Source organism: Mustelus asterias, chromosome 27 (genome assembly GCF_964213995.1).
Source record: "Mustelus asterias chromosome 27, sMusAst1.hap1.1, whole genome shotgun sequence".
Lineage (NCBI taxonomy): Eukaryota > Metazoa > Chordata > Chondrichthyes > Carcharhiniformes > Triakidae > Mustelus > Mustelus asterias.
This window is the reverse complement of record NC_135827.1, coordinates 15,154,969-15,180,118: the sequence shown is the minus strand read 5'-3', so window position 1 is coordinate 15,180,118 and position 25,150 is coordinate 15,154,969. Positions and strand designations below refer to the sequence as shown.

The following is a 25,150-nucleotide window of genomic DNA, read 5'->3' as shown; positions in this document are numbered from 1 at the left end:
CATCAATAATTAGATTTTTGCCCAATAGATCAATCATTTCTCGATAATTTACTCCCCACTAAGCATCACTCAGTCCCTGATTTAATCACTCAACACTACAATCTAGCAACCACTCACCCACCGATTACTTAGTTAATCACTCGCTTAACCACTTTCGGCATGCCTCATCTGCTCTGCAGATCGATCACTGAATTAATTGATCAAGCTAACTTCTGAAATAATAATCTTGTTTAATTTTTATTCCTTGTCAATTCTCTCTCCTTTCCTCACGGAAGTGTTGACTGAAGCAAGTGGGCATTGTCCACCTCCCATTAACTGGCCAAGTGGGGATTATTCATGTCTTGACCTTGTCTTGTATTCAAGCTTTGATAGCAAGTGTTGACAGGCTATTAGGCTATTGGGATATCACAACCAAGCAAAGTCCTGTCATCACCCAGTGCCCATATAGGCACAGTTTAATCAAAAACCATTGATTAGCAATTTAGAACAGGAATCTCTTCCTAACTGAGAGGTACTGAGGGCAACCATGTTGCACCGATTGTTCCCTCTGCTCCATTCCTGTTGTAATATTTCCTTTAAAGTTCCAAGTAACATGCAGGCAATAACCCCAATCATGTTGCTTTTAAATTACTGGCATCCGGGAGCGATTTGCCTATTTTCCGCAGTAATATCAGTAAAACAGTTAATGATGTGCATGGAACATTACTGGGACATCTGTGGCAAATTACAGAGTTATAGTTTCACTGGTCTTTTTCCATGATACTTCATTCATAACATGAAATGTCCTTGTGGGTATAATAACACAGCAAAAATAATGGAATCGGAAATAAAGTAATGAAAATTTTACTCTGTACGCTATCCAGAGCTTAATTTGGGTGAGAGTGGGAGGTTTTTCAATGATGTTGACATCAGAGTGGGTTAGACACAGATGATGCTGGGTTTTATCACCTCTCTGCTGCATGAATAAGATCAAAGCCCCGATATCTCCACTGACAGATTCCGCAAGAAGTTTTCTGATGTCAATACATTTTCTTTGAGATGTGCCTTTTGCACTGCTGGTTACATTAATGGGATATTCCAAATCTTGCTTGTTAATTTAAACATTCTGTAAATGCATTTCTTTTTTTTTAAATTAGCTTTCAACCTTGGTCTGACCTGTCCAGCCAGAGTGATGGCTTTTGAAATGTGCTTTACTTGCATGGTCAGCAAAAGGCATTGATTTTCCCATTTAACAATTTGCAACGGGACATTGAAGGAACAACATCGAATGATCTGAACCAGTCCTGGAGAGCGAGGTTATGGGCTTTGAGAGACCTGATGGTAACCGGTCTGAAAATCTGATTACATGGTTCGAATTTCCATCGGGTAATTAAAATAAACCATGCTGTGTGCTTTGATGATGAGAGAGCAAACTCCCTCTGGCTTGGAGCAGTGCATTACACCAGGGACTGTCGGGAAAACAGTAGCCTGAACCTGTCACAGGGCAATCCAGCAATAGGTTCAACACTTTCATTCCGAGACACTCATATTCACATTTTGAGCTTTTCACAGCTAGCAGAACATACTAACCAGCTAACCATCACCATTAAATTCTCATTAATCCTCTGTATGTTATGCCTCAACATCTCTTATCCCAAATCAGGCACTTGGACACTAGGACAGCTAGACTGTTAACATCTGCCCCTTTGCTGCAGGCACTTACTTAATAATCCAGTTGCAATTTGTGTTTAGAACAGAATACATCACCATTACAGTACATTTAACCACAGCATAGAGTTTATTATAAGATGTTTATTGTCCCCTTCCCCCGACATATCTTCTTTTATTGCACAATTAAAAAAGAACAACAGACTTAACGGAAAGCTGAATAGCAATGGCTGTTAAATTGACGAATCCTACAATAGTATGGCCGATCGTTCATTGACAGTGGTTGCTTTTCTCTTAAATGTGCCCCATTTCAAGGTAAGAGGGAGCGAGGCCTTGGTGCAGTTAAAGATGAATTGTCATTGAGTTGTATTTTGTACAGGATGAAAGATCAGAAGCTGACAAGGAGAGTACTGACAAAATAAAAGCGCACTGTGTGATCAGGGGGAGCGAGGCTGGTGTAGGCAGCTGGTGTCACAGAGATGAAGGAAGATGTACTTCTCACAACAACGTTAACATGGTTATATTGTAAAAATTTGTCTGCCACCTTAGGTCTCCACTTGGGTTAATTCCTTTGTGTCAACTGTGGCTCAGAAATATATTCAGCACCGAGTCCATATTAATTCAAAGATTTGAGCATAAAATCTAGACAGGGGCAGCACGGCGGCACAGTGGTTAGCACTGCTGCCTCACAGCGCCAGGGACCCAGGTTCGATTCCCGGCTTGGGTCACTGTCTGTGTGGAGTTTGTACGTTCTCCCCGTGTCTGTGTGGGTTTCCTCTGGGTGCTCCGGTTTCCTCCCACAGTCTGAAAGACGTACTGGTTAGGAACAGGCGCCGGAGTGTGGTGACTAGGGGAATTTCACGGTAACTTCATTGCAGTGTTAATGTAAACCTTACTTGTGACTAATAAATAAACTTTAAAACTTTAGACTGACACTCCAGTGCTGTATGGCCAGAAGTATTGACTTTTAAGAGGGGCTGTTACTGCCCTCTCAAATGGGTGTAAAAGATCTCACAACATTATTTTGAAGAAGGGTTCTATCCGAGGATCCCAACGGATATAAATCCTTTTGCAAGCATCACTAAAACAGGCTATCTTGCCATTCTCACATTCCTGTTGGGTGCAAATTAGTCACCATTTTCCCCTACATTACAACAGTGCCTATACTTTGAAAGTACTTCATTGGCTATAAAGCCCTTTGCAAAGGTTGTGAAAGGCAATATCTAAAAAAAAGCATTTCTTTGTTTAAAAAAAAGCAGGTGGCAAAAAGATTCAAAAGTCTGAGGTCACATGCCAACTGACTCAAGAACAGCTTCTTCCCTACTGCCGTCAAACTTTTGAATGGACTTACCTCGCATTAAATTGATCTTTCTCTGCACCCTAGCTATGACTGTAACATTACATTCTGCACTCTCTCCTTTACTTCTCTATGAACAGTATGCTTTGTCTGTATAGTGCGCAAGAAACAATACTTTTCACTGTATACCAACACGTGACAAAAATAAATCAAATCACATCAAATCAAAAGATGGTGAAAACACAAATGGAGGTTATAGAAGGAGGCTGTTGGGAATCTGTAGGAAGGAGCTGTTATGTTTTCTAACCTTCACACTAACTGCATTGCAGTGTTAATGTAAGCCTACTTGTGACACTAATAAATAACCTTAGCCTTTAATGGTGAAAAAGCTCTGCTTCTGACGACAGCTGTGCGCACTGATTTAAAATGATCTCCCACCCAAAACACTGTTCACCATTCACTGTTCATTCGTAACTGAAGGGGCAGGTCGTAGGCCCACCCAGCTCCCTCTATAACTTAGTATCATGACGTTCACACGAGAGGCTGTAGTTGCCTCACTCTCTGATATTCTCTCACATGCAGTGAGGTAACATTGTGCTACTGGCTGGGAACAGGGATGAGGGCTGATTTTAATATCCTTGTTTGAAATTTAATCGGCCGAACTGATCTAAACTTCAGTCAAGCCTCCCCCTCATCCCACGTTATCAGTTTTTTCCCTTGTGCATTTTTTTTTTAACTTATTAGTGTCACAAGTAAGCTTACATTAACACTGCAACAAAGTTATTGTGAAAATCCCCTAGTCGCCACACTCCGACACCTGTTCAGGTACACTGAGGGGGAATTTAGCATGGTCAATGCACCTAACCAGCACATCTTTTGGACTGAGAGAGGAAACCGGAGCACCCGGGGGAAACCCATGGAGATACGGGGAGAATGTGCAAATTCTGCACAGTGACCCAAGCTGGGAATTGAACCCGGGTATTTATCTAGATCACTCTTAAAGTTATATAGTATGTCACATTATATATGTTTCTCCAACATCTCACACAATTCTATATGTCCTTGGCCAACTGCGATGCTCCAGTGAAGCCCGACGCAAGCTGGAGGAGCAGCATCTCATCTTCCAGCCTTCGGGATTCAACGCTGAGTTTGTTAACTTTAGATTTTGACTTTTCCCCCCATCTTAAACCCCCTTTTCTTTTTTTAATATTCCATACACATATTGATTCAATGGAAAACACCCCCTCCCCTTCTCACACCAGACCATCTATCGTTTGTTCTTAAAGCTGCTACTTTTTGTTGCGGTTTCTTTCGTTCTAACATTGTCCCTCCTTTCAGTTCTGACAAAGGGTCTATGACCCGAAACGTCAACTCCGTCCCTCTCTCGATAGATGCTGGCAGACCTGCTGAGGTTTTAGAGCATCCTCTGTTCTTGATACAATTAATTAGCTTGAGGTGCATTGACAATTGTTACTGCAGGCGACCATGCCAGTCATTTGGCAGTACTGACCCTTACTGAAAAGTGAATCTTAATCTATAGCCAGTGGGGTGGGGGGGTGGAAATCGGGGCTGGCCTGGACACGTCCGGGAGGCCAGCGATCGGGGGGATCGGAGGGGCAACATTGGGGGGGTCGCGGGGTCGGCCAGTGATCGAGCTGGACTGTGATTGGGAGGCTGGCTGTGCGGGGCTACTGAGCATGCGCCAATCTCAGCATTGACAAATTGGCGCATGCACAGTGATCCGCTCAGCACTATGCTGACGGCCTCTTGGGTGAATTTCAGTGTGATCACGCTAGGGCACTCTGTGATGCACAGTGTGGGTGATTCATTTTGAAACTCCCGCTAAAGAAAAGCAGCGGGATTTACTCCAGTTTTTACGTGAATTCGGCACTTGGAATTTTTTGGGAGAATTCCACCGTTTCTTTGAAAACATCACAGCAACTCAAAGAAAGGCCTTCCTTGAACTCTGAGCGGCTTAAAAAAATACCTCACATTATTAATTATAATTTTGAACAAATCTGAGAGATTGGACCGAAGCATTTTGTTACTCCCCAGCTAAATCCAGGACACAATAGAATACCTATTGTATATTACTCTGCTAACATTGTAACTGAAGTCACATGCCTTGAAGCATGCAAACTGGGAAAAGGAGACAGAATGCTTTGCAATTCAGGCACCTTACAAGTGAATAATTTTGCTAATTTTGATTGAAGAAATATTCGTCATTTCAAATATTAACGCTTACCATTCTTTTCCTTCAGTTCAACGGGATTTTCACAGTAACCTCATTGCAGTGTTAATGTAAGCCTACTTGTGACACTAATAAAAAAACTTTAAAAACTTTAAAACTTATCATTTGATTTTTATTTGCCGTGACTTTAATCCAGAAAGTTGTTCAAAAATACTTAATAGAAACATAGAAGACAGGAGCAGGAGGAGGCCGTTTGGCCCTTCGAGCCTGCTCTGCCATTCATCACGATCATGGCTGATTGTCCAACTCAATAGCCTAATCTTGCTTTCTCCCCATAATCTTTGATCCCAAGTGCTATATCCAGCCGCCTCTTGAATACATTCAATGTTTTGGCATCAAATACTTCCTGTGGTAATTAATTCCACAGGCTCACCACTCTTTGGATGAAGAAATGTCTCCTCATCTCCTAAATGGTCTACCCCGAATCCTCAGACTGTACCCCTGGCTTTGGATTCCCCCATCTTCGGGAACATCCTCCCCGCATCTACCTTGTCTAGCCCTGTTAGAATTTTATAAGTCTCTATGCAATCCCCCCTCATTCATCTGAACTCCAGTGAAAACAATCCTAACCTGGTCAATCTCTCCTCATACATCAGTCCCGCCATCCCCGGAATCAGCCTGGTAAACCTTTGCTGCACTCCCTCGAGAGCAAGAACATCCTTCCTCAGAAAAGGAGACCAAAACTGCACACAATATTCTAGGTGTGCCCTCCAAGGCCCTGTATAATTGCAACAACACCTCCCTGCTCCTGTACTCAATACCTCTCGCAATGAAGGCCAACATACCATTTGCCTTCTTTACCGCCTGCTGCACCTGTATGCTTACCTTCAGTGACTGGTACACAAGGACACCCAGGTCCTGCTGCACACTCCCCTCTCCCAATTTACAGCCATTCAGGTAGTTATCTGCCTTCTTCTTTTTTCTTCCAAAGTGAATAACCTCACATTTATCCAAATTATTTATCCAAATTTATCCAAAATGGACAGTGTGAGAGGGGAGTTACTAAAGTTGCTGAAGGCAGACCTGATAGGAAGGTATTATATAAGACAGTATTTGAAAGCTTGATTGTACAAGTTGAGTGGAGGATATGTGAATTGACAGTCAGGGAGCATCCTCTTCCATCAATTCTGGAAAAGAGGGAATGTGCAGTGTGCGGGAAGCAAGGCAAAGGACATACAAAAGTACAAATTAAGAGTAAGAGCAGGCCAGTCGGCCCCTCGAGCCTGCCCTGCCATTTATTAAGATCATAGCTGATCTGACTGTAACCTCAACCCCACATTCCTGCCAACCCCCAATAATCTTTCACCCCCTTGTTAGTCAAGAATCTATCAAGCTCAGCCTCAAGAATATTCTAAGATTCTGCTTCCACTGCCTTTTGAGGGATAGATTTCCAGAGACACACAACCCTCGGAAAGAAAATATTTCTCTTCAATGAGAGGCCCCTTATTTTTAAACAGTGACCCTAGTTCTAGATTCTCTTGGCGAAAGGAAACATCCACTCCACAGCCACCTCAGGATCTTAAAGGTTTAGTTCAAGTCGCCTCTTACTCTTGTAAACTCCAGTACATACAAACATTAACAGAGGAAGTCACGGGGGCAAAATGGGGAAAATCTGTCAAGCAATCTGTAGAAAAAATAAAGGATTTTTAAATATAGGCACTGAGGAACAGCAAACCAACAACTTTTCAGGGTTGAAATGATGGACAAACAGGAAAGGATATAGGCAAATGAGGGTAGTGAAGAAGGACCTTCGCTTGCAATCTGATGCCTAAGGTGCTGGAGGTGTAAGTTATCCATGCCTCCTCCACCAGGGTCACTTCTGCGATGGTCACTGGTCCTCTCTGTTGTAGGCCCTTTATTTAGCATTCTACATGCTCTCACCCTGCAAATGGGGGAACTGGATCAGTCCTAAGAGTGGTTGGCATGGATGCGTGCTTCTTCATGATGTAATCGAAACAATGAAAGCAAAAACCAGGCAGTTGTAAAAGGAGCGGAGCTGGCAACTTCTGAGGATAATGGGTACAGGCATTTTGATGGAGATTGGATGAGAATGGGTGCAACTCAAGCAGGCCAGATAAGATGAAATGAGGATGACATTATCAGCAGTCATGAAATGATGGTGAAAAATGGTATAAAGCTAAAAACAGGAGATCCTGAAAAGTGCATCTTAAAGTTACGGCTTAACGAGAGACTTAGAGATCCATGTATATAGTTCATTAAAATGTCATGAATTGGTGTCGTACAAATGATCAAAAAATGCTGGCCTTCTTATCTAGAGGACTAGAATATTACAGGCTAGAAAGCTCCTCAAAGTCTTGGCTAGACCACACCTGGAGTACTGTAAACAGTTTTGTATATCACACCTTCGGAAAGATATATTGGTCTTGGAGGGAGTGCAGTCTAGATTTACCAGAATGATACCTGGACTTCCACGGGATAAATTAAAAGAGATGACACAAACTAGGGTTATATTCTCTGGAATCTAAAGGGTTGAGAGGTGATTTGGTTGAGGTTTTCCTGATATTAAGGGGAAACTGATGGAGTAGATAGAAAGTATGTCTGCTGAGGAAGCAGGAGTTAAAGTTAATTTGTCACAATTAGGCTTACATTAACGCTGCAATGAAGTTACTGTGGAAATCTCCTAGTCACCACTCTCTGGCGCCTGTTCGGGTACACTGAGGGAGAATTTAGCATGGCCAATGCACCTAACCTGCACGTCTTTCGGACTGTGGGAGAAAACCCACACCGACATGGGGAGAACATGTGTGAGAATCAAAATGGAAGGTAGTGCAATGAGCCATTGTGATTGGTGCTGAGAAAAAGGATGTGTGGAGAGGAGTGGTATGAATAGGTTAGATGGACAGCAGGGAGTTGAAGGTGCATTGCCGATGTATAAAGATGGGTGTCTAATTATTATTCTTGACCTGATCATGCCATTGAAATGTTCCCTGAATTGGATTCATATCCTTGGCATCACACTCCTGCTGATCCTCCTCCATCCAGGCAGTTTGATTCTTCTTTCTATCTGTGGGGAACAATACATTGCCTCTTGCCCTCACAGCACCCATCAGGACCTCATCAGAAGCTTCAGAGAATTGGGTGTCAGGGCTTCATAGGGGCACACACCATATTCCCTCCCTTTCTCAGCCATTTAACAATTTCTTTAACTCTATTTTCTCTGTCCTCAGCCTCTCTCAAAGAATTTGACTGTGATTTTTAGGCAGTCACCACGAAATTGTGTCGTGGTGGGCGGAATGCCTGCAGACATGTGATCCTAACTTGAAAATGAAAGCTTTATTTAAATGACGCCTAGGCTGTTCCAGTCTTCAAAGTTGCTCGCTGATGACCTCTCGCACTGTGTTCCCCTCTTCCAGATAATACTGAGGCCAAGGAACTGGGAGCAAGAATAAAGAACTTGTAGAGGGGCTAAATTTAATTGTTTAGATCATTCCAGTATTAGCCGGGATTTAATTCAGCTTTTATATGACTTGCAGTGGAAATGCAGTCCAACTGCGCAGATAATTGTGGAATTGAGGGAAATGGTGGAATGATAAGATTGGAGAGTCATCAACAGACATGATATCTTGCATCTGGATGATGGTACTGAAGAACACCACGAAAATAGGGAAAATAAGTGAGCCAGGAAACGCGGTATAATGGGGCTGACCAGGCAAGGGCAAAAATAGAAAGCATTGCTGGAGATGAACTGGCTACACTTGGACATCTAAAAGTAGAATCATGCAAGGCTGGATCCATAGAGATGGATCCGGATGATGCAGGAGGGGCAGTGAACCATGATGAATGCCACAGAGGGGTCACACCACGTGGTATCAATGGTGATTTTTGACCAGAGTGATCTTAAGTGCTTTCCCTACACGTCTGCTGCTGGGAAAAATGAAGGCAGATTTAACAGTTTAAACACTGGGTGCTGGCTCACGGTAGCTGCTTTCTGAAATGGATGATTAAATGTGTCCGAGTAGAAACATGACTAGTGAGTCAGATCCAGTCTTCAGCAGCTCCTACTGGAGGTACTCAAAGACTGAAATGGGACATAAAGAAGAAGACAGGGCCCTGGGAAATGACGAACTGCCCAAACACATTGCTGGAGGATGATAGACAGAAGACCTGAAAGGACGGACCATAAACAAACTTAGATTAGCATCTGTTTTTACCAATTAAGTACGACAAAGCAGCATTACAACCTAATAAACAAATGCTTGAGAGGCAGCTGTGGTAAAAAATAGCAATCTTTAGAAATATAATGAGATTTTGCACAAAAAAATCCCATTTTATTTCCGCAACAGTCTGCGGAGTTTATTTACTTGGAAGTTACAGGGCTTTAAGACAATTAGTACAATGGATGTCAATTAAAGCACAGAATCTGCTCTGAGATGAAAAAATAGAGGTAATTAGTTTTCCTTTATGAATGAGTGGTTTACAAAAGTTAATAATTAGCTGGAAAGAGCAAGTGATCTCATCTATGCGCTATCACAACTCACTCAGAAATTTCAATTACACAACACAGCCCTTGTTCAGCACAGCATAAGAAATTCAATTGGCCTGCTTTCTAAAAAACTTGAAATGTTCCCAGGAAGAATTGTCTTGATCATCCAAAGATGTGCGGGTTAGGTTGATTGGCTATGCTAAATTGCCCCTTAGTGTCCAGGATGCATAGGTTAGAGGGATTAGTGGGCTAAATACGTAGGGTTCTGGGTGGGATTGTGGTCGGTGCAGACTCATTGGGCCGAATGGCCTCCTTCTGCACTGTAGGGATTCTATGATAGCGCCACATCAAGACATCCCTAAGTACTTTACAGCCAATGAAGTAATTTTAAAATGTACTTGCAAGAAGTACAGCAAGGTTCCAGAAATAGCAATGTGAAAATGACCAGGTCATTTGCTTTTTTGTTATTGATGTATGTTAGTTGAGGGATAAATATTGGCTAGTGGGCTGAAGAAAACTCAAACACTTTTCTTCCAATATCACCATGGGATCTTTTACATCCAGCACTAAGAGCAACTGGGCACCTTCGCTTAACATCTCATCCAAAACCACCCGCAGTGAAGACTCCATCAATATGGAGTTTCAGCCGAAGTGTCCGTGTACATGTCTCTGGAGTGGTATTTGAACTCTCATCCTTTTGACACGGAGGTGGGAGTGCTACAATTGTGCATGAACCATAGAACCAGAGAAAATTACAGCTCAGAAACAGGCCTTTTGGCCCTTCTTGTCTGTGCCGAACCATTTTATGCCTAGTCCCACTGACCTGCACTTGGACCATATCCCTCCACACCCCTCTCATCCATGAACCCGTCCAAGTTTTTCTTAAATGTTAAAAGTGACCCCGCATTTACCACTTTATCCGGCAGCTCATTCCACACTTCCACCACTCTCTGCGTGAAGAAGCCCCCCCCTAATATTCCCTTTAAACTTTTCTCCTTTCACCCTTAACCCATGCCCTCTGGTTTTTTTCTCCCCTAGCCTCAGCGGAAAAAGCCTGCTTGCATTCACTCTATCTATACCCATCAAAATCTTATACACCTCTATCAAATCTCCCCTCAATCTTCTGCGCTCCAGGGAATAAAGTCCCAACCTATTCAATCTCTCTCTGTAACTCAGCTTCTCAAGTCCCGGCAACATCCTTGTGAACCTTCTCTGCACTCTTTCAATCTTATTTACATCCTTCCTGTAACTAGGTGACCAAAACTGTACACAATACTCCAAATTCGGCCTCACCAATGCCTTATATAACCTTACCATAACACTCCAACTTTTATACTCGATATATGGCTGACATCTTTTCTGGAGTGTAGGAGGCTTAGGGATGATTTTATAGAGGTCTATAAAATAATGAGGGGCATAGATCAGCTAGATAGTCAATATCTTTTCCCAAAGGTAGGGGAGTCTAAAACTAGAGGGCATAGGTTTTAAGGTGAGAGGGGAGAGATACAAAAGGGTCCAGAGGGGCAACTTTTTCACAGAGAAGGTGGTGCGCGTCCAGAACAAGCTGCCAGAGGTAGAAGTAGAGGCGGGTACAATTGTAAGACGGGTATAGAAGGATATGGGCCAAATGCGGGCAATTGGGACTAGCTTAGGGGTTAAAAAAGGGGCGGCATGGACAAGTTGGGCCGAAGGGCCTGTTTTCATGCTGTAAACTTCTATGACTTTGGTATAAAGATGTGTAGGAACACTGCATTCATTTTAGAGAAAGGCTAAGAGGTGGCATAAGGAGCTTGTTCCATGAGCCCAAGTAAGTAAAACAAATGCCCAATGTGGCAGTGAACTATCTTCCAGGTTTAAAAATAAGAAATAGGAGCAACAGTAGGCAATACAATCCCTTGCCCCAGCACTGTCACAATAGGTTCATGACTGACCCTCTACCTTAATTTTACTTTCCTGCCCTATCCCCATATTCAATAACACTATAGTATTTATTTCCAGTGGAGTGTGGAGACAAGAGGTTATTTAATGGAGCTTGTAAAATAAATTGCAATGGTTTTGATAGCATGAATCGGGAATGACCTTTTCCTCCTGTTAAACATAGAAAATAGAAGCATGGATAGGCCATTCAGCCCTTCAAGTCTGCTCCGCCATTCATTTTTATCCTGGATGATCATCAAATTCAATATCCTGATACCCCCTTGCCCCACCCCCCCTATCCTTTGATCCCTTTAGACCCAAGAGTTATATCTAATTTCTTGCTGAAATAACACAACGATTTGGCCTCAAGTACTTTCTGTGGTAGTGAATTCTATCGGGGGAAGGTACGAAAGTCTGAGGACACGTTCCAACCGACTCAAGAACAGCTTCTTCCCTGCTGCCATTAGAGTTTTGAATGGACCTACTTTGCACTAAGTTTATCTTTATCTACACCCTAGCTATGACTGTAACACTACATTCTGCACTCTCTCCTTTCGTTATCTATGAACAGTATGCTTTGTCTGTATAGCGCGCAAGAAACAAAACTTTTCATTGTATCCCAATACATGTGACAATAATAAATCAAATCAAAATCCACAGATTCACCACTCTCTGGGTGAAGAGCTTTCTCCTCACCTCAGTCCTAAAAGGTTTACCCCTTATCCTCAAACTATGATCCCGAGTTCTGGACTCCTCCCACCAACAGGAATCAATAATGAAGGATTCGCAATTTAAAGATGTTACTCACGTGAGGAAGTGATTAAAATAAACTTCACTGTAAACTGGAGCATAGAAAGCCATGCCCAGGTAGTAGTTGAGGCAGAGATTATTGAATCTTTTAAAAGAAAGTATATGAATATTTAAAGTGGAGCAAAATCGAAACAACAGGACAGTAGGAATCAATTTGGATTACTTGTGCAGAGTGACAGAGATAGTGGACCAAATGGCCTCAGAAATCATAGATTCATAGAATCCCTACAGTGCAGAAACAGGCCATTCAGCCCAAATCGAGTCTGCACTGACCACAATCCCACCCAGGCCCTATCCCTGTAACCCCATGCATTTACCCTAGCTAGTCCCCCTGACACTAAGGGCTAATTTAGCATGGGCAATCCACCTAACCCGCACATCTTTGGACCGTGGAAAGAAACCGGAGCACCCGGAGGAAACGCACGCAGACACGGGGAGAACGTGCAAACTCCAACATAGACAGTGACCCACGCTGGGAATCGAACCCGGGTCCCTGGCGCTGTGAGGCAGCAGTGCTAACCACTGTGCCACCCAAAAATGTTTTAATCGTTCAGATACATTGACTTACCTTGAAATGGAGTGATTGCTGTTTTGAGTCAACCTGGAGCAGCTGCCATCTTGCACACAGCGAGATAGCGCAAACAGCAATTCCATCAACGCCCAGTTCATCTGTTTTTTTTTTGTTGAAGGCACAATTTTGGTCAGGACAGCAGAACTTCCGGCTCTTCTTCAAAACAGTTGTGGGTTCTTTGGTGCCCAAGCAAGCAGGGTGAGTTTAATACATCCTATATCTTCAGTTGCATTGTAGCATCAGCCTAGATTACATGCTCACCTTCAGTCACAGCTTTCTGACTCAGAAGAATCCAGCCAACTGAACTGAAGAGGCACTCAGAGAGGCAGGCATTCAGCCTCTCTCACCATTCAAGGCAAATCTGAACTTCAACTCCATTTACCAGTCGGGGGAAAGACTGGAAAACATGACCGAGGATTAGAGGTATCACAGGCTGTATATTTTGCTGGAAGATCGGGGTATGAGCCATGGTTAATAATAAAGGGCACAGTCTGCTTGTATGCCTAACTCAAACCTGTCCAATCTTACCTCTCTGTGGTCTGCTGAGGGTGGGGTATTCAGTGTGGGAATCAATCACATGAGGAGAATACCTAACCAGATATGACAGAATAAATCTGTTCTAGCGAGAATAAATTAACTTAAGCGTGACATCTTACATTATGCAGAGGTGTTACAGAAAGTGCATGATAGATTATGTGCAAGATGTAGCTTCATCTCCCTTCATCTTTAATGTATTTCCTCATGTGTTCTACTTATTTTTGAAACATATTCTAAATCTTATTTCGATGCTTTCTGTTGAACAGCTAAAAGCTGCATTTACTTTCCAAATATAGATCCTAGATTTTATCAGTAGGTGGCAGTATGGCACCACTTAGTGCCAATTTCTTTAATCAAGAATACCAATTAACAGATAGGGGCTAAAGGGACAACAATAAGAAGCATTCTGCTGCTCTCACAATGAAATCACGAGTTTTAGGCTGAATTGTGTAGAATGCGTTTTTTTTTAATTCAAAGAGACTAGAATATACGGCCGTGCTTTCATTCTCCAGAACTCACTGATTGTTTTAATTATGCAAATCTAAACTGCAGATTTACAAAGCAAATTGTTTATTCAAAAGAAATAGCTACAAAATATAAGTTTCCAAAATATGCAAAATATTCTCAATGTACAAAGTTTTGTTTTAAATAAATAATCAACTGTGTAAGGCAACTACAGAAATAAAAGGAGCAGCATCGTGTTGGTTCATCATCATTTTAACCACTTCTACCAGACTCCACATCAACACGCCCAACACCCCTCAAATCCCTTCATCTCCTCTGGCCTAACAAAAAACAGTTCCCATTTTTCCGGTCCTCCTTTCTATTTCACTTAGCAGGCAGCATCCTGGTGAATGTGAGGGATCGCCTCTCATGCCTCAACACCCTCAGTGTTGTCTGGAGCCAAAAGCTGCACCCTGTAATCGCAACCGTGGTGTTTCTAAAGTTTTATACAGGTTTAATGGCGCGGGGGGGGGTGCCTCTGGGAGAATGCAGGATGAGACAATGTCAGTAAGCAATGCCTCGCAGATTCTAATTATTTGTACACAATGACATATCCTCCACTTACGGTGGCACAGTGGTTGGCACTGTGGCCTCACAGTGCCAGGGACCCGGGTTCGATTCCCGGCTTGGGCCACTGTCTGTGCAGAGTCTGCACATTCTCCCGTGTCTGCGTGGGTTTCCTCTGGGTGCTCCAGTTTCCTCCCACAGTCCGGAAGACGTGCTGGTTAGGTGTATTGGCTGTGCTAAATCCGCCCTCAGTGTACCTGAACAGGCGCCGGAGTGTGGCAACTGAGGGATTTTCACAATAACTTCATTGCAATGTTAATGCAAGCCTACTTGTGACACAAATAAATAAATTTAAACTGAGTTGGGTGTTTGGAATCTGGATTTTCCATGAGAATGCAACAAAGGCATCCCTGGTGTTTAAACAAAGAATACTTCTTCTTTCCTCAGCATTCTCCCATTAGCTTGGATATAACCACAGATTGGCTGCCATTTACCATTTTCTCCAGGGGGCTGCCCTTCATGCACCATTATCTTCAGTATACTAAATTAAAGGATGGTGGCAAAATTCAGCTGAGCCTAGTTCTATAAATCTGGAGTTGAATCATACACTCATTGGCATGGGCCAAATGGTCACATTCGGTGCTGTAGTTTCTACGATTCTAAGTTAGCATCAGTCTCCATTTTGATCGCCTGACCTTGGAGATGGTATTTTCCTCACTAAAATGCTGCTTCAATCAAGGAAAATTCTTTTGACTTCCTTCCCAGACCCTGGGGAAACTATAGAAAAGTAAAAGTAATCAAAGACTCGTGGGGGTTTTGCATTTGGAAATTACTACAGGTCTGTCATTCCCCACCAGATAATACAGTATCTGCACCTCACAGATTACACAAAAATAAACTTTTTCAAAAGGTTGAGTAAATCATAGAATCCTTTCAGTGCAGAAGGAGGCCATTCTGCCCATCAGGTTTGCACCGACCAAATGTTGCTTTAATACACACACATAAAATGCAGAGGCTCGCCGGATAATTTCTCAGTTTCGAATGAGTTTAGCTTCCACATGTTCCAATAGATAATGGGGAAAGAGTAGAATCAAGCCCAACAGGAGTGCCACAATCAGTACGCAGAGCAGGCTATAGCGGCCAATGAAGAAACTGTCATAAATCTGAAAGAGAAGCAAAAGGGGACAGGGATCAGATCTGTGTGCCAGCTTCCAACACTTTCCTCCTTTTGAGAAAGCAGAGGTAATCTGCTTCCATATTTGATCAAACCAAATTAATCTGACTGCAAGCAGGTGAATGGAGACCAGTCTTAGATGACATCTCTCTCTCCTCACCTCTTTCAGAGAAGCCCTCAGCTGCCATCTCAAAGCCTCTCAGTGTAAACTGGGAACTAATTCTAGTAGAAAAATCACAAGTGGACATTTCAATGTAACATCCAACGATGCTGGTTGTAACTAGCCGCTGCATAATTGCTGCAATATTACTGGCCCCAGTACAAACCAAGGGTTTAGCTCTCCCTGCTCATTGCATTATGCAGATGGGTCCTGAGGTACACAGACCAGAGGGGTGCAGATTTTGATCAACAGATCCCATTGAGTTAGCTGATTTGAGCTGGGATGGTGCAGTACAAATAACCTCAATGACCCTGGATAAAGATGGAAAGAAAAACAGGGCTGTCACTCCCGTTTGCTACCTGGCGATTCCCCCCCACCCCACCTCCTCTTGACAGTGGAGATCCAAGGAGAAGATGGTGCCTGCGGTAATTTTACCAGAGAAAGAGTACAAGACTTAGGGTGAGAAAAGGAAAAAAATAAAAATAACCTGGGTTATTTAAGTTGGATTCTGCAACATCCTACAGTAATATGCTGAAATAACACTGAATTAGACTTATCTTGACAATGTGCCAAAATTATGGATTGTTTCTTGTACAATGTGCTATTTCCAAGGTCAGACTATTGTAAACAGAAACTTTTGAGAAAAACATATTACAAACCCCTTGAATTGAATAAAGGTGGTTTTTAAAAATACAGAAAACAAGTGACTCTTACACAAAGAGATTATGTTTCACTCTTTTTCCAGAAAAAACAAGCGTGACTTTGACTTAAAAAAAGTGGGACTTCATAAGTCTGGAGTTTCAGCCCACACCATGCAAGCCAGACAATGTGCAGTGAAACACAAGACCTTGTTAAGTCCAGTGCACTCTCACACATAATCTATTCTGGTGGCAACATCAAAAGCTGGGTAAAGCGCACAGCGGACTTCCTGTCTTATGCCATTACCATTCTGCAACGAGCTGCCAAAAGGTACATGCAGGAGGATCCCAGGCTGCTTTTCACGTTGGTGTTCCTTTGCTAACTGTAAGGATGTACCCAATTCTCCCCATGTATGCTGCAAATCAGCAGTTTGGTGAATCACCATCTCTGAAGCTATATCCTACCCACATTGACATCCAGAGTATTGGCCCATCTTACCACCGGGATAGCATTGGGTCTTGATTGTTGTCTAGTGATATTTCTAAGTGTGTGCAGCAAGTAAAGAAAGGATCCCTGTTTGTCCATGATGCCCTTCACGCTCAGCAAGCTGAACAAGGCCGAACGTGTAGGCTCATTTAAAGAATGGCTGGTTGGAGGTATCAGAGAACAAGTACAACCTGGGGAACAGTATCTCAGTCTGCAGACTTTTGGCAGAGGTCGAGAGAAAATTGGAGGCAAAGGAAAATCCTTTTCACACTTTCTGAAAACTCCTGGCAACTAGGGAAGTGGTAATCCAGAGCACAACACTCAGATAAATGGAACAAAATCAGAAAATGCTGGAGAAACTCAGCAGATTTGACAGCATCTATGAAGAGACAATGGAGCCAACGCTGAGTCAGGATGCTCCTTCCCACTCAGCTCTGCTGAAGGGTCACCCAGACTCGAAACATTGCCTCTATTCTCTCTCCACGGATGCTGTCAGACACAAGTTCCGCCGGCATTTCTTGTTTTGGTTTCAGTTTCCAGCATCCGCAGTATTTTGCCTTTATCTTGGTGTTTAACTCAAATAAATGGAACCACTGTTGTGTAAATCAACAGCGGAGAAGACAAGAGGAGTTCTCACCTGAAATGGTGTTCTCATATTGACATCTGATAAATAATGAAATGAATGGCCGAGACACATCATCTTTATCAGCATTCTGTCCACAAACTGTTCAATTACATTTTAAACAATGATCATCAAATTTAAGCAAGAATGAAATAGACAACTGAGGGAGTGGAAGATACATTTTCTGATGGGCAGTGTACCTGAACAAACACTTATAGGATGTGCTCTATTCCTGCAGATAGTTTTTATTTAAACCAGAGGTATACCTGTTAACCAGAGATATACCTATTAAACAGGTAACACAACTATGTTAACGCAGAGTGAATCTTTATGCAAACACATTAAGTACACATAGAATGTTAACTGGTAACCATAAAGTTTATTTGTTAATTGTGTGGTTGTTATTTTGAATAATAACTTAAAGTTAGTTGCAAGCTTAAAGCTGTTCCTAAACACACATGTATGCTTGAATCCCAACTAAACTGTTTTATATTGACTTTAGACTTGCTGTGTTCCTTTGCTGTTGTCTTGGGTGGGGTGGGGGGCACTCACTCTTTAACATACTTGGAGCTCTGAAGTAATTGTAAGCTTGCTGGACTCCTCTTGGTAATATGGATCCAGTTACGGAAGGCTGACTCTGTATATTTAATCCTCTGGTACAGGGACCTTAATCTGATGTTAAAACCATGGACCCACTTTTTCACTGGCTAACAATGTCAGAAGCCTGGATGTCTGTACTTTGGAAGGCAGTTAACAGAAGAACAACCAGGCATCTGCAGCTAACTGATCCCCTGTGTGTAACAGCACCAAAGGCTTATAGGAATCTCCAGCGAGACTAGAGTACAGTTGATTGCTAAGGGCTGTCTTTTGAATTTGATATTAAACCAAGGTCTGGTTCTGCTAATCACAGTCAATATGGTGGTGGCACTTTCTCCACCTTTGGAAGAGAACAGAAAAAACTCTCAAACAAGATAAAAGTAAAAATATAAAATGTCAAATTCATGAAAGAAACAAACTTCGCCCTCAAAAAGTAAAATGAACTCAGGGACTTGCATATGATTTATGGAGTTGGGGCTGTGGAGAGAGAGGAGCACAGTAGGCCATTTGGCCCTGCGAGTCTTTTCTGCTATTTAATAAGACCATGGCTGAATCTCGAGTTAGCCTCCCTGTCTGATTCCCTTGAATCCCTGAGTATCCAAAACATGTACCAATCTCTGCCTTGCATATACACGATGTGGAAATGCCGGCGTTGGACTGGGGTAAACACAGTAAGGAGTCTAACAACACCAGGTTAAAGTCCAACAGGTTTATTTGGTAGCAAACGCCACTAGCTTTCGGAGCGCTGCTCCTTCGTCAGATGGAGTGGAACGACAGACCATCTGTTACCTTCTGGAAAAGAGAATTCTGAAGACTCACAATCCTGTGTGTGAAAACATTTCTCATCTCAGTCGGAAACAGCTGTGGTCTTAACCCGAGTCGGTGCCTCTGGCTGTAGACTCCCCACCCAAGAAAAAAGTTTCTCAGGATCAACTCTTCAAAATCTTCTGTTTCAATGAGATTATCTCCCATATGCCTAAACTCCAGAGAGTATCGGCCAATTGTTGCACTCCTTTGGAAAGTACATCCTTCCTTAGGCACAGAGACTAAAACTGTACACAGTATTCTAGGTATGATCTCAATTAGCCTTGTCCAATTGCTGCCAGACTTCCTCACTTTGGTAGTCCAAGCCTCTTGCAAATAAAGGCCAACATACTATTTGCTTTCCTAATTTTTTGCTGTACCTACATGCTCACTTTGTTTTTTGCGCAAGGACACCCAAATTTCTCTGAACAGCACCACCTAATTGTCTCTCACCATTGAAATATAATCAGCTTTTCTATTCCAACCAACAAAGTGAATAACCTCACCTGTGCCCAAGTTACACTTCACAGCCACCTTCTTGCACGCTCACCCGCCATAAAACCTCACGTGCAAGGCAGCATTTTCAGAACTGGTATATAACATAGAGAATGACCAACAACAGGGAGAGGCTGTCCAGCTGATGGAAGAGGCCAGGGCACTAAACGCATTAAAGTGGAAGGGGTAGAAGCATCAATATTCTGCAACAATGAGATCAGTTGGATGGATGGGCCTTTTATATGCAAACATTTTGTGACAAAACAGCAGTTCCACTGTCGTGCTGCAATTTCCACCCAAAATTTAAAAGAAATAACTGAATTGAAATAAATTTTAAATGGAATCATCCATGTCCTAATAACAGCATCATTTTGATCATGATTGACGGGACAAGCACTGATCTGCATAAGCATTTACTTGTGACTCACCAAATAAAATCACTGCTACACTCGTAACCCCATTTTAGAGAACACTTTACTTGAAATTCCTAGATAATGTTAGCATGCAAATCTGCAACTTTATGTGTGGTCTAAAATATTAATTAGATTTGAGAGCAGAACAGGCAGAGAGAGAGAACACCAGAGAAAGAATGCTAACGAATGCTAATCATTGCCTCTGCAGGAGGTTTTGGCCGTGTGCTCTCGTGCAGCAATACAAGGGGCTTGCTACACGAAGATGATGTCGAGGAAGAATAAACTCCACCTCGGCGACAGACAAATCTCCTGCGGACTAGACAGGCTCTCGTTTAACACACCTCATTCTTTAATGAGCCAATTAGTGGGGCCTGGTACTGTGAGCAGTACACAGAGCTTGGGCCATGTAATATTAATAGCTCATTGGTTCGCGAGCAGAAGTCCTGCCCTGTGCCCTGCTAATTGGTACCACGGTATTCTATTATTTGATCAGAGGTGGAAGTTAGTTGAAGCACACTACAACACAGTTCCATTTTAAAGTCAGTTTTGTGAAATCTCACATCTGATCAGCTGGAGGAGGTGTTCCAGCCAGTAATTTGCATTAGTCAGGCTAAATTATTCCCATTTACTGGGCTTTTATTTTTAAGATCCTATATATTTTTCTTTTGACACTTCACCTTTATTGATTGACACAAATACCAAAGGAGAACTTGCAACATGCCAAGAAAGTGTGTACAGCCCCTTGAAGAAAATGACTACAGCCAGTCCCAGGTGCTTTAATATTACAGTGTGGAGACCATCAGTGCAGAGAACCACGTGAGGTGGAGGTTTTCTGAGCCTCCTCTGGGGCATTCGTACTGCTGGCAGTGTGTATAAACAGATGCAGATGCTGCTGGATGCAGTGACTGCAGAATGGCCAAAAAAGTTGAAGTCACTATCATCTTTTGAAAGCACAGGCACTGCTGTTCCTCAGTTGACACTAATGCTCTTAATTTTGTTCTGCAGTGTAAATGAAACAGGCCCTAGAGCACTGTGAGCCAATGCATAATGCTGAAATGCTTCAAGCAGAAAGCAGTTCTGCAACACAAATAGGAAATATTTATATATAATTTATACAAAGAGAGAGAGGGAGAGAGAGACAGAACAGATGGAGAGAAATTCCTCTCTCCCTGGGCAACTGTTTTTGTTTGTTTTCAGCTCATGCATTGCAATGCTGAATATAACATTATCACTGTAATAAAAGCTACTCAAACACAATCACTTGGATGTTTTTCAATTCAACCATGACAGTCTACCTCTGTGAGATGCCTCTGGAACCGTACACTCAGATTTTAGGCAATTGGCATCAACTTAGACATCTCCAATGCTTTCGACCCTCGTTCAACAAAGCATTTTTAAGATCTCCTGCTTCATCTTCCCTTTGGAAAAGCTCTGTATCTGTGGTGCAATTGATGACTCATTTTTCAAACTCTGCATCATTGCAGAGACTCTTCCAGACTGTCACACTATTCCTACTCCGTGTCAATGATCTCCTGCACCCATCATTCAACACAATCTTTTGTGGTGATTCTACTCTATAACCTTAAGCTTCTTTTGAATTGCACACCCTCAAGGCACAGACCTCAATCCTCACCCAGAACAATTGTTGAATCTTCACATTTTGATCACCTGCAAGCTCTTCAATGGGTTCAAATCTTTGAAGGTTCAGTTTCTTCATATCTCTCACAAATACAACTAAAAACTATCACCTTTTACTTTTAATTCCTCCACTCTTAGTCTTATTTATTGTTGAAATTCTTCTCTGACCTCTGATGTTACTTCTATATGTGTTCCTCTTCCTTGTCAAATTCACGCTTTTGCCTTCAACAACCATAAATCCAGTGTTTTCCAAACTGTGGGTCACTAACCCTATTTGGGTTGTAGAAAGTGGATGGAGTTGTAAGCTCCCCTTCTCAGAATGCACCCTGCACTTAGGCCCAAGCCGTAGTCCTCCCTATCCTGCCCTCCTTCTCGCTCTCCTATGAAGAGATTGATGCACCTAGTGGCTGGACAGGGAGGCTTCAGGCATCCTGTTTCAGCTGAAAACCCCAAAAAGAAGCTACCAGTCCCACGAGACAATTGCTGCCAGGTTTCTCCAAGTGATGGGCCAAAATTAATGGCAGATATCTTTATAGAGGGTAATATACAGCATGGCAAATGTGCAGATATCCTGGGATCGGAAGCAGGACAAGAGGGACTTTGCTGAGTCTTCCATAACTGGGGAATGTGGTGAACTGAAACCTAAATAAGTATATGAAATCATAAGTACTTTAAAACACAGATTTTTATAATTATATGTATCTACAATGCACAAACTTTAATTATTATATGCTGAATGTTACTCTGCTGTTTTATTGTGTTTTTTATTGGCATCTGGGTCACATTACTTTTCAAGTGTTAAAATAGAGTCATATCAAAAATAGTTTGGGAAGCACTTTGTTAAATATAATTTTCAAACAGGGATCCTTTCACTACGATTCCAACAACATCGTAATTATATCAGTAGGTCGTCAGATTTCAGGATTTTTTAGTTGATTTATTGGCATGTTTGTTCTATTACTGTACACCTATTGAAGATTGAGGGTGGTGGGTGTCTGGAATTCACTGCCTGAGTTGGTGGTGGAGGCAGAGACCCTAAACCCATTTAAAAAGTACCTGGATCTACATCTTAAGTGCTGTAAGTTGCAGGGCTATGGGCCATGTGCAGGAAGATGGGATCAGAATATGCACCTGGGTGTCGTTGGGTCAGCATGGACAAGATGGGCCAAATGGCCCCTTTTTTCATGCTGTACAATTTCTATGGTTCTATGTTTTCTGCAATTATTACAATTTTTGGGCAGCTGATATGGTCTTAAGGAAATTAGTTTTTCAGTGAGGTGGGTCCCATGGAATGTCAATATTTTTAGATACCCCACAGAAAAGAAGTTTGAAAACTATTGCACAATAAATCCCACGTCCATCCAGGACTCAGAGAACATGGCCAAACCAGATAATGCTTACAATACCTTTCTTATATCAAAGTCCAAATCAGTTTAAAGGGAAAATTTCTCACCTGATGCAGGGGCCATTTTCCCATACTAGCCTCCAACATCTCGTTACACAATCCTCCTCGTAGCTCCTCCTTGTATCAGTGCTTCTGTGGTCTTTGCTCCTCTAAATATTCTCCCCCAGATCCAGATATGTTGTTTTTTATTCCTCTGTTTTCTAGGCCTCACTTACATTGAAATCAAGATTTACATATGGCATTGGATCCCTCTGTAACTCATGCTTGTCCCCAACTCCATTCTGGAACTTCAGACCTCGTGCCACCTAACCCTCTTCCAACAATCTAAATGTTTTTAAAAGCCAAGTGTCTTGACCTAAACACAACCTCCTCTTCTCTCCTAGTTCCTTGACTTTTTCCTGCAGTAAGAGTATTAACAACACCAGGTTAAAGTCCAACAGGTTTATTTGGTAGCAAATACCATTAGTATTACCTGGTGTTGTTAAAACTCTTACTGTGTTCACCCCACTCCAACGCCGGCATCTCCACATCATTTTTTCCTGCAGCACATGCTTTAACCTGGGATTCTCAATTTCAAAATAAAAAATATATCAGGGAAGATCAAAATGACATGAGGGTAAAAGATAGGTTTACAATAAAATTCTGATCCTAATCCGAGGCTCTGGTGCGCGGGCAAAATTTATAACGTGACGAGGAGAGGTCATAGCAACTCAAGCGACTTCAATAAGTGAGCTTTGATGCTCTGTTCAGAGGAATATGTAGGAGTCCAGAAACACTCACTGAAATTAAATGGATAGAGTGAGGGAGTGATATAGTGAAGGGAATCACTTTGCTTTTAGGTTAAACCTTTGATTTGTTCTTTTGGGAGTTTTGTCTGGGTTCATGCTGCAGGTACAGTACTTCATCTTCCACTGAAATCAATACATTGTGCACTGCATATGTGAAAAATGTGACTGCCCTGAGGGTTGAAAAGGTTCTGTTGCCTGCACATGGTTCGTTGTTTTTAATAAAAGCTCAGGGGGCAGGTTATGAAAGATAATATAAAGGAACACATATAAGCACTGTTCTTACCACATCTTTAGTTACTGGCTCAGGTGTTTCCTTGGTTCGAGGAAAGAAGATGAGGATCAGTGTGATGATCAAAGCAAGGAAGAAAACAAATACAATCGAAAGCCAGCTGCATAAAAATAACACACAAGATATTCTTATTGAATCCGTATTGCACACCAGGTAATATTTTATTGTACTGGATATCAATCCAGAGACACAGCAAGGGGATCGGAGCCCCAAAATCAATGAGCTAAAGATAAATTTAACTCAAACAAAACTGGTGTTGCATTGGTGCTGCACTAGTTCCTGCAAATTGATTGCAGTTTCATCAGACCAAGCTTCTCTTCCTTTAGTCATACAAGTTTCACTTTTTCCAATTTTTATTTTTTTAGGTCTGCTCTCTGGTCTCCATCCATTAACTTGACCCACTCTCTCCCAAACTGTGCATTCTTTGTACAACGGCCCAGCTTCAGATCTGCTGCATGTGTGCTTTCCATAGGCCTGACCTGCGCCATTCTGCCCTTGCTGTGCTCCTTTCTAAGCAACTCAATCCCAATCTTTATTTTTATGCTTCTCGAATGAAGCTTTGATTCAATATACTAACCACTAGGCACATATAATTAACTGGGTATCCAGATGTGATTAACTACGTTTCTTAATGATAAATAACAAATGAGAAATGTACACTGGCCTAGGAAATCTTATCACAGTACAATTTACAAAGTACATGTATGTACATTTTAATATTTGTATGTATGCATATGTTAAGCCGAATTGTAAAAAAAGTGTACGCATGCACTTTTTGATCATGGTGAATGATTTATTTCTTGACTATCAAACACTGGTGGATACTTAAATAACTATACACGCGAAGTACATTTACATCTATTGTCTAAGTACATTAACTGTGATTGAGAGATTTTTGTTAACCAAACGTATTAAGGGATGTGGACAAGGAAGGTTTCTGGAATCATGTTGCAGATTAATCATGATCTCATGGCATGCCAGAACAGGTTCAAGGGGCTAAATGGATTACTTCTGTTTCTATACTTTCCACTGAAATTTAGTGTAAGTGGCCTAAATTGTGTTGCCATGGCCACACCTGTGACTTGTTAGAAACTTCTTTTGGACAACACTCTCCTATTGCCTCCCATTTTCTGTTTTGGTGTTTCATGGCCTGAC

General features: G+C 42.1%; 1 protein-coding gene across 3 annotated transcripts in view; it reads right to left on the bottom strand.

Moving 5' to 3' along the window:
- Nucleotides 1-13,921: 13,921 nt before the first annotated feature.
- tmem218 (transmembrane protein 218) overlaps nt 13,922-25,150 on the bottom strand; it is a 70,279-nt gene continuing 59,050 nt past the window's right edge. Inside the window, exons 3-5 of one of the 3 annotated variants that reach the window (XR_013495580.1) lie at nt 23,990-24,095; nt 14,948-15,648; nt 13,977-14,456 (exon numbers count right to left, since the gene is read on the bottom strand). Coding sequence is in view for 2 of the 3 variants with exons in the window: in XM_078198848.1 (XP_078054974.1) it covers nt 15,517-15,648; nt 23,990-24,095 (238 nt within the window). In the remaining variant the exon portion in view is untranslated. Of the gene's footprint in view, nt 15,649-23,989; nt 24,096-25,150 lie in introns of all 3 variants that reach the window. The other 2 variants (XM_078198848.1, XM_078198847.1) reach the window with 2 other exon arrangements.